Source organism: Alligator sinensis, unplaced genomic scaffold, assembly GCF_000455745.1.
Source record: "Alligator sinensis unplaced genomic scaffold, ASM45574v1 scaffold1581_1, whole genome shotgun sequence".
NCBI classification, from domain to species: Eukaryota; Metazoa; Chordata; order Crocodylia; family Alligatoridae; genus Alligator; species Alligator sinensis.
Genome location: NW_005842641.1, coordinates 678,514 through 692,737, shown reverse-complemented (window position 1 = coordinate 692,737; position 14,224 = coordinate 678,514). Strand labels below are relative to the sequence as shown.

Sequence of the window (14,224 nt, the reverse complement as noted above, 5' to 3'; positions counted from 1 at the left end):
CTTGTACTTGGCCTTGGTGAGGCCGCAGCTAGAGTACTGCGTCCAGTTTTGGGCTCCACAATTCAAAAAGGATGTGGAGAAGCTTGAGAGAGTCCAGAGAAGAGCCACGCGCATGATCAGAGGTCAGGGAAGCAGACCCTACGATGACAGGCTGAGAGCCCTTGGGCTCTTTAGCCTGGAAAAGCGCAGGCTCAGGGGTGATCTGATGGCCACCTATAAGTTTATCAGGGGTGACCACCAGTATCTGGGGGAACGTTTGTTCACCAGAGTGCCCCCAAGGGATGACGACTAGGTCGAATGGTCATAAACTACTACAAGACCATTTCAGGCTGGACATAAGGAAGAATTTCTTTACTGTCCGAGCCCCCAAGGTCTGGAACAGCCTGCCATCGGAGGTGGTTCAAGCGCCTACATTGAACACCTTCAAGAGCAAACTGGATGCTTATCTCGCTGGGATCCTATGACCCCAGCTGACTTCCTGCCCTTTGGGCAGGGGGCTGGACTCGATGATCTTCTGAGGTCTCTTCCAGCCCTAATGTCTATGAAATCTATGAATTGGAGGTTATCAGGTTGCCAGGCTCCAGATAGTGATGGCCATGCATTTCTCCAAGGTGAAAGGTACCATAATGCTGGTGCTTTGCTGCTAAGGCAAATGTGGACAGCTTTGTGCAGAGTTCTCTAAAGATGACGTGACTCATCTGAAAGTTCTACCGCTGCTAGTCATCACCTTGTGCCCTCAGGACTGTGTGCTTCCACCAGTCACTGCTCACCAACATGGCCCCAAAGTGCCACTGCACAGTTTGCAAATGATCCCACAGAAGGCCATCTTCCTGGGTGTCCTGTATGGCTTCATCCTCAGAAGTGTTGGTATCAACACTGCAAAGCAGATGGTACATCTTGAGAAGACACCTTTCTAGGGATTGGGCTATGGTGTGTTACTGTGCCTTTGTAAAACAGCTGGCACATGAGTGAGGAACAGAACCTCACAGTAGTGCTCAGCCAGAAACTGCAGGACAAGGAGACAGTAGGCATCTATTCTTGGCCTCCTGGGGCAATGGTATAACTGAAAAGCCCTCCTGTGGTGAAGTGGCACCAGATACCCAATGCATGCTGGGTACAGCACATATCCAATGAGCAATTTCCTCTGTACTGGCTGTCCTCAGGAACCCTCAGAGACTCAGACCCAAAAGGCAGGCTGGGATCTCTGCTCTCCAGCCCCCTGGCTGTCATAGCAAGGACTTGCAACCATTCTGAAGCATTTTGGATGGGAGGACCCTATATGTCTGCCTAACATTGATGCATTCCAAAATTGAAGCACTTCAAATTGGAGTGAGATTTGAAGGAATTAAAAAAGATGTCTCTCTAAACCCTGAGAATAAAATGATAGATGGAATATATTGTAAAAATAGTTTTTGTATCACTTAATTTCATCTCCTTTCTTATACTATCCTGTGATACAATTAAAATGACAAAGATAACTATTTAAAATATTATTACTTCTGCAATCAGAGAAGACCATACCACTTATCTAAAGTCAATGACCTATCTTTTCCCAAATATTTCCCAAGTCTGGTGCATTCAATATATCCTTGTTATCATAAAGTGTAATATAATCACAGACAGACACAAGAAAGGAAAATATCTTTCCCTCTTGCAGCTTTTTGTTTTGTTTTGTTTTCAACTAAAAACTGGACAAAGTAGAATATAAATGAAAATACTCACCCTGTTTCTGTGGGCATTGATTGACGCATACCGTACTGTTCCTCGAAAACCAGCAACAGCTCGTGGCTTTAAAAAACAAACAGAAGAAAAATATGAGATTTTCAGAACTGTAGAAAATAAGTTACCCAATCATACAACCACCATGTATAAGCTAATTACAGTTCAGAAGAAGGAGCAAGGTAAGTGCCATCTGGACCCAATGGTACTACCAGAGATTATGATAACCACTTTGAGTTCCCATAGAAGTGTATGCGTTACAAATCAGCACTTGGCTTTGTCTGTCAGTTCTTTTATATAGGTCAGATTTTGTTCTGCAGAAGCATCAAATCCCCAAAGAGGAAACTTAAGATAAATGTCAAATATACTATTTTTTTCCTCTACTGACAAGAGGATTAAGTTTTGGTTCTGAATCTCAGGAAGCTTGACATTTTAAAGTATAAAAGGATTATAAATACACTAGTCCTTTCCAACTGCTCAAAGATACTAGTAAGTCTGAGCTATCCTGTGCCAAAAAAGTAACGTGGGATAAGCCATTTTTTAAAACACATAAGCAACTTTTTCACAAATTATATTTTGGATAAAAAGATCCATACTTGATTTAAGAAATTCCCAGAGAAGTAGAAACTATGTATAAGGGCTAAACTATGTATGAGTAGACTATAGTATGAACAAAAGTTAATATACTAAAGAAAATAATATACATTTACTGCATCAAATGTTGTAATAAAATGATGGTAAGCACAATATCAAAGCAACTTCTTTCTCCGGGAGCTCATTCTTTGGCAATTTTCTGATCCAGCTAATTCTCCACAGAGCAGGACTTCTCTTCTCAGGGAATTTTTCCCAATACGACTTTCTGGTCTGGCCCTTTACATTAGGCAGAGCAGAACAACTTTAGCCTTAAAGTGGCCATTCTGTAACCGGCAATATCCTTCTCATTCACTCTTTCTTCTTGCTTACAAATACCTGTTTTCCTTTTTAATTGATAAGAAATAGTCATATTTTAGCAATTGACATTGAATTTTAAAAGCCATAAAACAGGCATAATTTCCTGTTGCTTTTGCTCATTACAAAATGAGAAGTGTAATTGAAAATTATTAAAATATTCATATTTATAGCACAAGGTAAATAAGTACCACACTGCACTTACTTCCTAGATGTGATGTCTATTTCAGTCCCTTAAAACTCAATCAACCCATATTGGATATTGACAGATGAATAGATAGTCTGGTGTAATTTACTTCAGTTTCCTATATCAGTATGAAATTACACAGGGTGTAGGAATAAACAACATGCAGCTAGCTCATACAGTAAGCAACTATTACTGCACCTTACTGGTAAGTGTGGAAGAAGCAGGCCTTAGCCTTTAACAAACAGCCACTGTCAGATGGGCACAGACAGACAAATTCTGAACCAGTGTATTAACTTACACTGGTAGAATTCGACCCTTGATTTTTCAAACAGTAATTCTCCACCAGAGTGAGTGAAGTTATCCCAGTTCAGAGGTTTGCATCATCTGTCTGCTACTCTTTTACACTGGTGTAAACATTTAATCTGTCCACTTCCATATGCACAGAAAATAATTCCTGTTTGAATACGCTGACTGTTAATTTTTTTTCTTTTCTTCCAGAACTTAAGGCCCCTTCCATGGTGAGATGGGATTTTATATCCGATCCCAACAATCACACCTCCTGCTGTGCCACATGTGCACTGCAGAATATGCAATTTTGGCATCAGGAATCAGATCCCAATCGCACCATTATTGCTTACCATAGAGGAGCCTAGGATTGGATTCCTAGGCTCTCCCTGCACCCACAAGTTGAAAACCAGGTGCTGCAGCCCAGCACATGGGACCAAAAAATGACAATCAGCTGACTGCCAGCCCTGGCCTGGAAAGCCCCAGGTCCAGTTCAAGAACTAGGGCTTGCCCAGGTACCAGGGCCAACAATCGGCTGATTGTCAGTCCCAACTCAAGAGTCTCGGATCCAGTTTACCCAGGATTGTCCAAGGCAGACAATCGGCTGGTTTTGAGCCTGGCTGGAAAGCCCCAGGTCTCGAGCCTCAGCCTCAGCCTGACAAACAGCTGATTATCAAAACTGCAGACCTAGCAGCAATGGCCAGGCTGCTGGGTGCAGGGATCAGAGGTCCCTAGTGCAAGGAGCCAAAGGGGTTTCCCTACTGGGGACCCCAGCACCTGGCACAGGACTTAAAGACTGCTCTTCCCTTCAATTCCCCCTCCTCAGTCTTGGCCAGGGTTGACAATCAGCTGAATGTCAAACCCCAGCCACACGTTAAAATTAAGATGCCTTATAAACCATCCATAAAAATGTGGTACACTATCTATGGAACATTTTTAGGACTCATTTGCCATTTTATAGTGCCAGAAATTGGGTACATATGTAGCACCCATCTCATTTATGCTGCAGTTAACATGTCAATTGTGGCAAAAACAAAACATGTAGATGGCATCTCTAATTTCTTCTTTTTAGGTCTTCTAAAAATGATTGCAACACCCCTGAATTTTCAACTCCAAGTCTCATATAAATTTAGAGGGAGTAAGGTTTAATTCTGTGGTCCCTGGGACTCATGACAATTCTTAGATTTTCCAAAACATCTCATAATATTTTGTATGAATTAACTGTTGTTTGGAGATGACCATTATACAAATTCTTACTCTAACTAGCAAAATTTCCTTAAAATCACTAGCATGACTTGAACAAACAATAGCTCAGTGTAAGCAACAATAGGCCCCGCTGGTATAAATGAGACAGAAGCTACTGTCACTGTCTGTAACACTACATCAGATTGGCTTGGTCTCAGCAGGATTACATGACAAAGTGTTAAAAGAAGAAAAAGAGTGGCCTATCTAAATAATAGCTTCCAGCATTGCACCAGTGGAACTGAAACACTGTTAGAAAACATGGAAATTTTTCAGAGAGTCCACAGTAAATATTTTTTGTACTTGCTCACAAAAAAAGTTTTGTAAGAGAATTTAGTTAAAATTGTAGTTAGTTTAAGCTTTACAGCATAAAACATTCTATACGTTTTAGAATAAACCTCCAATCAGTGTAACGGGCTAAGGATAAAACCCCTGGGAAAAATGTATGCTCCAGTAGTTGCTATATGCCAGATCTTCTGTATAACTTTTGTTAAACCTCTTCACTTCTGTGTCTCAGTTTATCTGTCTACACAGTGGAAACAAATACATTTTAACCATCTCACAGAGAAGTTGTGGAGTCTGGCTAGTGTTTGTCAATGTTTTTCTGGCCCTGTTTTCCTGATACTTACCTACTGAATCCTATCGACTTCAAAAGGCAACCTATCTGCTCAAAAACTCTGGAATCAGTCCCTTCAAAGAACCTTCAGATACTTAGAACTAAGGCACTATGTACAAGCACAGTACTGTTGATTATGATTATACAAGAGGTTTCCTCCAAGAAGCTCTCTATATGGGTTCTATTTAGCATACATAGCTCATTTCAATCAGGATAGTGCATTGAAGTGCAGACCACAGCCTGCTTATGTAGCTGCTTGAGTCTTATCTGCCCTTACTACCAGATTTAGGGGGCATCTGGATTTGGTTCTTTTTATCAGGACTGTATAACTGCTAAGTAAGGAACTGTAAGTTATGCATGCTCCCTATGCAATACCACTTAGGACTCCCCAACCTTGATTTTACTGGGCGTAGACTTTACCTTGAATAGAAGGATCATGGAATTTCATGCCACACTTTCCATGCTATAATGTAAGTTTGGGCAGAGTTTCTCCACATATTTTATTACTGCCAAGTTTCAAAATGATCTGAGCTTTTATTTTTTAAAAACTAAGTTTCTAGCCCAATGGTCCTAATGATAAGGAAATCATCATCCAAGGAAGGATAACAAGACCTTCTCTTAATTGGATTATTTCTAAAGACAGCTATATAATAGAGGTAAACTTCCAAAGGATGAGGACAGTCTCAGCAATAGCACTTTTTCTGCAGGATATTGATACCATAGCCACAAAATGCCAATACATCAGAATCCTCAGTGTTAGAAGGTATGCATTCTGTAAATGCCAAGAGCACAGGAATCCAGAAGGTGACTTCCAATGTGTTTCTGATTTTAGAGTCTCTAGGCAAAACCTAAATAAGCATATGAGCATACTTGCTTTTAACGAGTAAAAATACTTCTCTTTGTATAAGGATACTGACATAAGTATAGGGACTGAAAGGGAGGGACAAATCTTAGACCTTCTTAAGGCAATATTCTTGATTTCTACTAGATCACTAAGCATAGCTTCACTATTTGCTTTACTTTGCACTAATTCTACAAAGTAACCCTCTTTGCAGTCTATGGACTCCATTTGTTGGTTAAATCCAAGTTCAAACCCAGAAAAATGTTTTCCCTTTTTATCATACCAATTTTTGAACCCTAAGCCAACTGCTTATACAATGTTAAAGTGAACAGTTGCTTTTCTTCCCTTAAATCACAGCACAATATGTATGGAATTTAATTCCAAGCCAGTTGCTTACTGACTGTTAAAACAGCTTCTATTGTTAAAGCCTCATCAGAAATGAACTGTCCTGAGAAAGAGAGCTTAGTAAGTGGGACGGGAAATTTTTCTGATCAATATACTCTACCTCCTCAAAATTTCCCAGTAGAACAAATGACTAAGTATTATTATTTCTCTTTATTTTTGACCTGACATTCAGTTGGAATTCTTGTAAGCAGCAAAAAAATTCTGAATCTTCTTCAGCTATTCTCTGGGAGAGATAAATCAGACGTTGAAACGTGTAAATAAATTATGGTTTGGACATAGTACATAATACCTTTGATTGACAAAGATTATTAATAATACCTGCATTAAGGTAAGAGGCAAGAATTTAGTTGCACTGCAAGGTACTTTGTTAAGAAAATTATTGATGATTTTGGCGTCAGTTTTAGTTGGACCTATTCAGAATGGAATTTACTGGCCTCTGAGCATTTTTTAAGTTCAGAAACTGCTGTACCAGAGCTCTTGATATACATTGCAAACAGCTTCACGTAAGTCTTTGGACAAGGTCAAAACTCATCCAAACCATCTACTTGGCTAAATATTCCAAAGAAAATCCCTGGCTACCACCAGCAGCGATGCTTATTTGATTTTGCATCCCCAAAATCTGATATGTTAATCTGCCAACAACATCTCTCTATGTAAGGGACATAGACTGTTGTGTAGATGTTACAACATGTCTAGTTGTTTTTTTTTTAAATCTGGTATTGCCAAATTAAAACATAAGCAGAACTGTAAAATGCTTACATGAGCCAAAAAGGACTGAGTTCTCAGGAACAGGGTTTATACTCTTATCTTCTAGGTTCAAAATCTAAGAAATCTGCTTCTGCGGCAGCTAAGCTTTCTTTATAACAAACTAAATTTTTCTGTTTGGAGTAAAATCTTAAAATCCATCTATCTTCAGTCATTACAGAAGGTGATCTACAAGACCTATTAAGAGAGTCATCTGAATCCATAGCATCTATGGGGTGTTTAAATCTCTGGAATGCATGTGTAATTAGAGAAGGGGATGTATACATTTAGATACATCTGTGGAAATGCTGGCAGCCTTGATTAAGATGGCTCACATGCATGTTCCTTTTCATGAAAAAAGAGGCTTTCAGAAGACATCATCATGCCCAATTTCTTTTTTCATTTGGAATTTTGTAGCTTTAAACTTCCTTAGATATTTCTAGGACATCAAATGTGAAATTCGCAATAATTACCAATAATATTTTTAAGACTTTGGTAGTATACTCAGTAAGGGACTCTTTCCTTACCTCTCTGAATAGCGAAGCTTTACTTACTGTATTTCTGTTCCTTTTTATATACACTGCTGTTGCTTTTGTGATTTCATGATTTCTGTTATTATAGAAAGTCTTTTGTGGAGGTGAGTCTAACAGCTTTCTCTGAAAACTATCAGGATTAGGCTCAATCTTATGTGGTCCAGTAAACTCCTTCAGTAAAATTCCTTTGAGGATAAACGCTCATCTCCAACTCTTGAAAATGTTGTTGCTCACAGTACTCTGTGTATTTGCTCAAAGGAGCAGAGAGCTCTCACTATGTCATAATGGAAGAGGAGAGCTCTGCTATAGCTGGGTTTTAACTCACTAAGGGCTTTAACAATTAAGACCAGAGTACTGAATTGGCAACAAATGCACAGTGGATAAATAAGACAAGGGTACAGAACACTGAAACAGTAGAGTCTGCATAAATAAGAGTTTCTATATTGCCTCCCCTTCAGTCCCCAGAATTACATTACTAAATCCGAGTGCTGCTGAACACACTCCGGGCAGATACTCATCTGAGGAGAAAGGGGAGTCTTTGACAAGCAAAAATTATTTTTTAATTATACCCACCTCACACTTACCCAAAACAGTTAAGAAACCTGAGAGATATTCTGTGTGCATATATTTTGTGAAACTACCATGAATTCATATTAGTGTGGCCTAGTTTACAGAGAAAAGGTTTGTTGACATCTGCCGGCACAATAGTTTCAAACAGTGATCTGAAGATTGAGCTGGGATTTTTCAAGTTTCTACATCACTAGTAACAGATTTTTCAAATGTAAGTTAGGAGCAGTATCTCTGGAAAGATACCCATGTAAGACGGGTCCATTTATTGTAATTGAGCTTACATTAATAAAAGATTAGGCATGCAGAAATGTTGCTCTACTATACCCACGGTCTTTGCCCTGCCCAAGCCCTTCCTCCTGCTTACATTAGGAATGGGTAAAAGCACGTCAGCCAGTTTTCCACTCACAAAGTTCCTCCATACATGGCAAATTCTTTGCACAATATGTCCAGATATAGATGTACTAAAATCACTTCGCACTGCATGCAATTCAGTTGTCTTAGTGGACTACAGAACAGACACCATTGTCTTCAACTGCTTTAGTACATGTGAAATTTAATTATTTACAAAGATAATACCACAGATTTGTATAAAAACATGCAAAATTCAACAACAAAAGTGACACCATAACTAATACTCAAGACTCAGCAAAATTAGGGGTCAGAGTGAGCAGCAGTTTTAAGCAAGTTCATTCACGCACACTATCATCACTGGTCTAGTGACTCTATTTTTATTCAAAACTATTAAAAATCCATTTTGGCATCTCAGCAAAGCTTTCAGTATATGCTTTAAGCAACAGCTAAATAAGGTTCTCTAATCAGATTTCTCTTTTTAAATTACCTGAAACAAAGTTTAGTGGAAGAGTCAGTACTTTAAAATGAAGGACACATTATTTCTGCCTCTCTTTCCTTGGTTTTTATCAACTCCATATAAAACAACGGAATGTAAAATTATTGTATCAAAACAAACCAATGATCTATTGAATACTGTTTCAGTGCTCAATATCACATGCTATAAAGAAAATTAAAAATGCTATAAGACACAGACATTTATATTCTGTGCCATTGAAGGGATGAAATTTCTTAGCTATCTCAACTACTTATCTACTTACATCCTTAAAAGAAGAAAACATCCCTGTAATATCATTTGCTAAAAATCTAATACATACATACATACATACATACATACATACAATGGATGGATCCTGGTGATCTTATTAATGTTTTAACCATGTCTGAAATCCTCTGTTTACAAAAATATTTTGTAGCAGTGAGTGTTATAGAATAACACTGTGTAAGGATCAGTAATCCATTTTACTTGTTATTTTAATGTAATTAATTAAACTCATTTCTTCCTTGTATTGTAGAATGAGAGTCAAACTGGTTCTCTCTCTACCAATTGTTTCATACCCTTTTAACATTTCTCCTTTGCAAATTAAGGTGGCTCCATTCACAACGATCAACTTAGAGGAGTTCCAGGGGCTCAACCAGTTGGGACCCAAACTCTTTCTTTCCTTGAATGAAAAGATCATAAATGAACACAATATATTTTGTGACACCAATCACCAATGAATATAATGCCACATGAGCTGCACTACTTAAAACATTTAAAAAAAAAATCAACCTAATTCTTAATTGCCTTTTTAATCCCACCACACTGTAAAAGGATGGTTTTTACTAAACCATATGCCATGATTACAATTTCTTTCCTACGGCTTACCTCTAATTCAGAAATATGTCCTCTCGATTCTCATTATCTTTTTGATAAGATCTTCCTGCAGATTCAAATTAGTATCTCATAACAAAACAAAAAGGATCCTTGCTCTTGGTTAGTCCAGAAAGCGTCTATTCACAAATTTTCCATCTAGTATACAGACAGTCCTTGGACTTACGACACAACTGGTTCCTGAAAACTGCATCTTAAGTCGAAATGTTGTAACTAGGAACCAATTTTCTCATAAGAAACAATGTTATAAATGGGGGATTTGTTCCTAAACCAAGGCCCAATACCTTATTTTCATCAAAAATACCCCAAAATTTTGTACTCAATCAATTATAGATGAGTAATATAGCTACATTAATGTATTTATATTGTAAATAGCAATCATATTGATTTGGAAGGACTTCTTTGAGGTGACTGCTAGACTTTTTGAAAGGCTCTTGATTGGACTTTTTGAAGGGTTCTTGGCTGGAGTCTTTCCAGGAGTCTTGGCTGCAGGTTTTCCTGGAGTCTTGTCTGCTTTCTTATAGAAAGCGTCCAAGGAAGTTTGGACAGATGTTCTCCAGGGAGATGAGCGGTGCAGCAAACTTGTTCGCTGGCGTGGCTTCGCATTGGATCAAGCGTTGTAAAGATGAAACTGACGTCATAAAGTTGAAACAGGGTGTCAATTTATAAACGTTGTAAGTGTGAAACGTTGTAAGTTGAGGACTGCCTGTATTCTGATGCATAGGTTATATCTTCTTCAATTTATTCAAGGATTTAGGAGGAAAGAGAAGTAACAAGCTTCTATTTTTATAACTCTGATATAAGGGAAAGAATGGTCGAGTTGCCTTGAAGGTATTTAGGAGTTGGGTCATACAGTTATCTTTTTTATTTCGATGGCTCTGACTTTATGTAATAATTCCTTTTGCTGCAAATCTAGAGGTTATAAAGATACATGAAGCTGTAATAATGCATATTAATCTTTTAAACAGAATCCTATTTATTGCCTCAAACTTAATTTAAAATAAAATTGTTTCCAAAAGAACACAAACACCAAATGCTCAACCCACAATTTAGAAGGAACAGCCTGCTAACCTCATCTCTTCTCAGAAACATGTAACACAATGTCTGCGGCAGATTTTGTGGGGCAGTGTACAAGGTCTAGTTTTAAAAACATTTGTTCTTTAGAAATTTCTCTTACTCTAAAAGAGCAAAATATACAAAATTGTTTGACAGACATGAGAAGGCAGCTGCATATCATGGGAGCTAAACCAAAATAAGACGGGATGCCCATGCTTTCACAGTAAGAGCCTGGAGGCTCTCACAATAATCATTTAAATTTTGATTAGACAATAGTTTATATGCATAAATACATATACATATATATTCAAAAAAGCAAACTTTACTTTTTCTAAGTAGTGAGAATATTTTTAGTTTAGACCATTGCCCTTTTTTTTTCAGCTGCCAACTTTGACCTACATGTCATGCAGCTGCCACCCCACGCATCTTGCCTCTTCCCCTATATTTTTACTACAGTACTTAGATGCCTAATCATGGACCCTTACAGTACAAACATAAAACACCACACTTCCAAATATATTATTTCAATACACTATATGCATGTAATTTAGATTTCAAACACTTCAGCATTTCACTTATTGTTCTGTAGTCAAAGTAAGCAGATATTTCTATTACATAATTTTTGTAGCAACTAGCCAACCTCTTAAATTCACACTGGGCTGAAATTAGTAAGTTGTCAGCCTGAAGGTCTTTTAAATAAGGAAAATGATCACTAAGTTTACACTTTTTAGAGCTTAAAACAATTTTAATGGATTTTTAACATTTCTTGTTTAAAAAAAGATATCAAGCTAAAATATTAATCTAGATCAGGGTTTCCCGAAGTGGCCACGACCCGGCAAACCGCAGCCCAGTGGTCACAGCTGACCATGGCCAGAATTTCCAGCTGGAAGGCAGATAAGGATACCCCCACACCCTGGGCAGGGAAGCGGGCAAAACCCTACGCTGCCGTGGGCCCTGCGGAAAGAGCCACAGCCTCTCCACCCGGCTCTGGGGTGCTACAGTTTGCCAGTCTGTGGCCACTTCTGGACCAGCAGCTGACCCACTGTGGCCCAGGGATTGAGAACCCCTGATCTAGATACTTGACTTTAAATAAAAGCAACCTCTCTTCCCAGGTATGAAATACCAATATTTCTGGATATGCTGTTCTTTACATCTATTGTTTCATTTTTTAATATTTTTATTTTAATCTGTAACTTAAAATTAAACAAGGACAAAAATTAATTTGTAGCCATTAAATTACAGAAGTCTTTGGCCTGAACTCTGGTCTTAGATAGGTGAAAGCCATTTCCTATCAATACAGACTTACATTTATAAATTAGAAATCATAATCTGTTGCAATCTACACATTTGTTTACTATATTTACTAAAGGTACTAAAAAACCCTAAGTTGTACAAACTATTGCTATTTAGCTTTTTCACATACATACCTTAACCTCATTGGGAAGCCAATACACCCCTCCCCCTTTCCAAATGTTATAAAGCTCTAGGTTCTTAATGCTGCAGGGATGACAGATGAAACTGAAATCTTTATGTTTAAAGAAGCAATTGTTAATTCAGAACTGTATGTTCTGTATGCAAGACTTTAGCTGGATGCAATTTCTGGATGGGGGTAAGGTGAAATTCTGTGTTTGTGGAAAAAAAGTAAGTATTTTTGTAGCAATGTTCTTTCAAAAGAAAACTGCATCATTTGAAGCTTAAATGAATACGCTGCACTAAGTGAATAAGAAAAAGATACATGGTAAATTCATTTATCACATAGATATTACCTCAATATTAGCACATAATATATTTTCCACGTGTTTTTAAGTAACTGTGTGCCCACACACATGAGCTGATGATGCTCATATGATAAATACATTCATTACACTCCTCTAACTGCTGCTAACCTTCACTTATCCTTTGTAAAGTGCTTTGAGGCTAATAAAAAGTTCAATATAAAGCACTGATATACACTTGATGGGCCTGATTTTCTACTGGTCCTAGGCAGCATCCAGGGGCACTAGAGAAGGGACTATAACTGGGGCTGGACCTACACACTTCCCTGATTCTCACCTATCTGCTCTCCAGCCCATGTTAAAACAAGGTTGCTTGCTTCAACTTACTTTACTGATGGAAGGTCTTTGAACAATTGAGCATAGTACAGCCTCACTCACTATGTCCTATTCCCATTACACAGAACAGCTGGTGCAAAAAGCAAATGAGTTGCCTCTGTCAAATGTGTTTATGGCAAGTCCCCCTGTTCAGTTACTGAAACAAGGGGAACCTACAAAGATCACATAAAATGAACGTTGCAACCTATATTCCAACACTGAGTCTCAACCTGCTCAAGCAATGCTAATAAAATAGGAAAATAGAAATATTTCCTTTTATGCAAGTGTGAAATTACTCCCTCAAAAGTTATCCTCATCTGAAATGCAAGACTATAATATAGACCGATGTCAGTCCTGAAAGTGCAGTGTGGTAGTGCTGATGATGATTATTAAGGCCATATTCATGCCAATAACTTTACACTGCACCACAACCATATATTCTTTCTCCCACATTGATTGTGTATAGGCATTAACATACCAATATTTTCTGTCTCCCACCTTCTAATTCCTTGGTATAATTTTTCCTTTATTTTATTTTCCATCCTCCAGCCCTTCCTAGGAGCAACCACTAACTCCCAGGAATCACAGGCATTCAGTGGTTGGAGGTAAGGGAGATCATTAAGTGATTTTTATGCTGCCTGCGGGCTCTTGCAAGAAAAGAGAAAAGGACTGCAGGCAGCTCCTCCATTTGGCCTATTACTGGAATCCTTCCTTAGGAGATACCTGCAATGTGCCTATGCCAAAGACTGTCTACCATTTCCTGCCTTCAGCACCTGCTGACTACACTTCTACAGTGCAGATGGAGTAGAGCAGGAAAACAGCACTCATTCCAACCAACTCTTCTTTCCTTTCTCAGAATCTCACACTCTAATGAATTCCAGTTCCCTTTATTTCAAAAACTCTAATCATAGACCTGGGAAAGGACTAAATGAAAGGTCTGAAGAAAATTAAGTTATATCCACAAGTTATTTGGCCGAAATGGACTAAGAGAGGGAGCAGCAAGTGTAAACTGTCTAACATTCTAATATTATAAAAGCCTTTGTCTGTCTGTCTGTAATGCTTTATTTATGCTTTGATTGGCTGACAAACAGCCAATCAAAATGTGAAGAAGTGTTCCAACAAGTGGCAGCGTGCCACTATGATGGTGGGACACAGGGGATGTGGGGGGCGAGGCCAGCACAGCTGGCCTTGCCTGCCCCCGCCCTGCTCCCTGCAGGTGGCAACAATGGAGCGGAGGGGGAGGGGTGAGGCCCGCCCCCCCCCCC

General features: G+C 38.5%; 1 protein-coding gene across 6 annotated transcripts in view; it reads right to left on the bottom strand.

Annotated features, from left to right (window-relative positions):
- The window catches only part of TTBK2 (tau tubulin kinase 2), a 171,699-nt gene that overhangs the window by 89,703 nt on the left and 67,772 nt on the right, over positions 1-14,224 (bottom strand). For all 6 annotated transcript variants that reach the window (XM_025215335.1, XM_025215333.1, XM_025215334.1 and 3 more), the window contains one exon: positions 1,723-1,788. In XM_025215335.1, the coding sequence (XP_025071120.1) occupies positions 1,723-1,788 (66 nt within the window). The remainder of the gene's footprint in view (positions 1-1,722; positions 1,789-14,224) is intronic.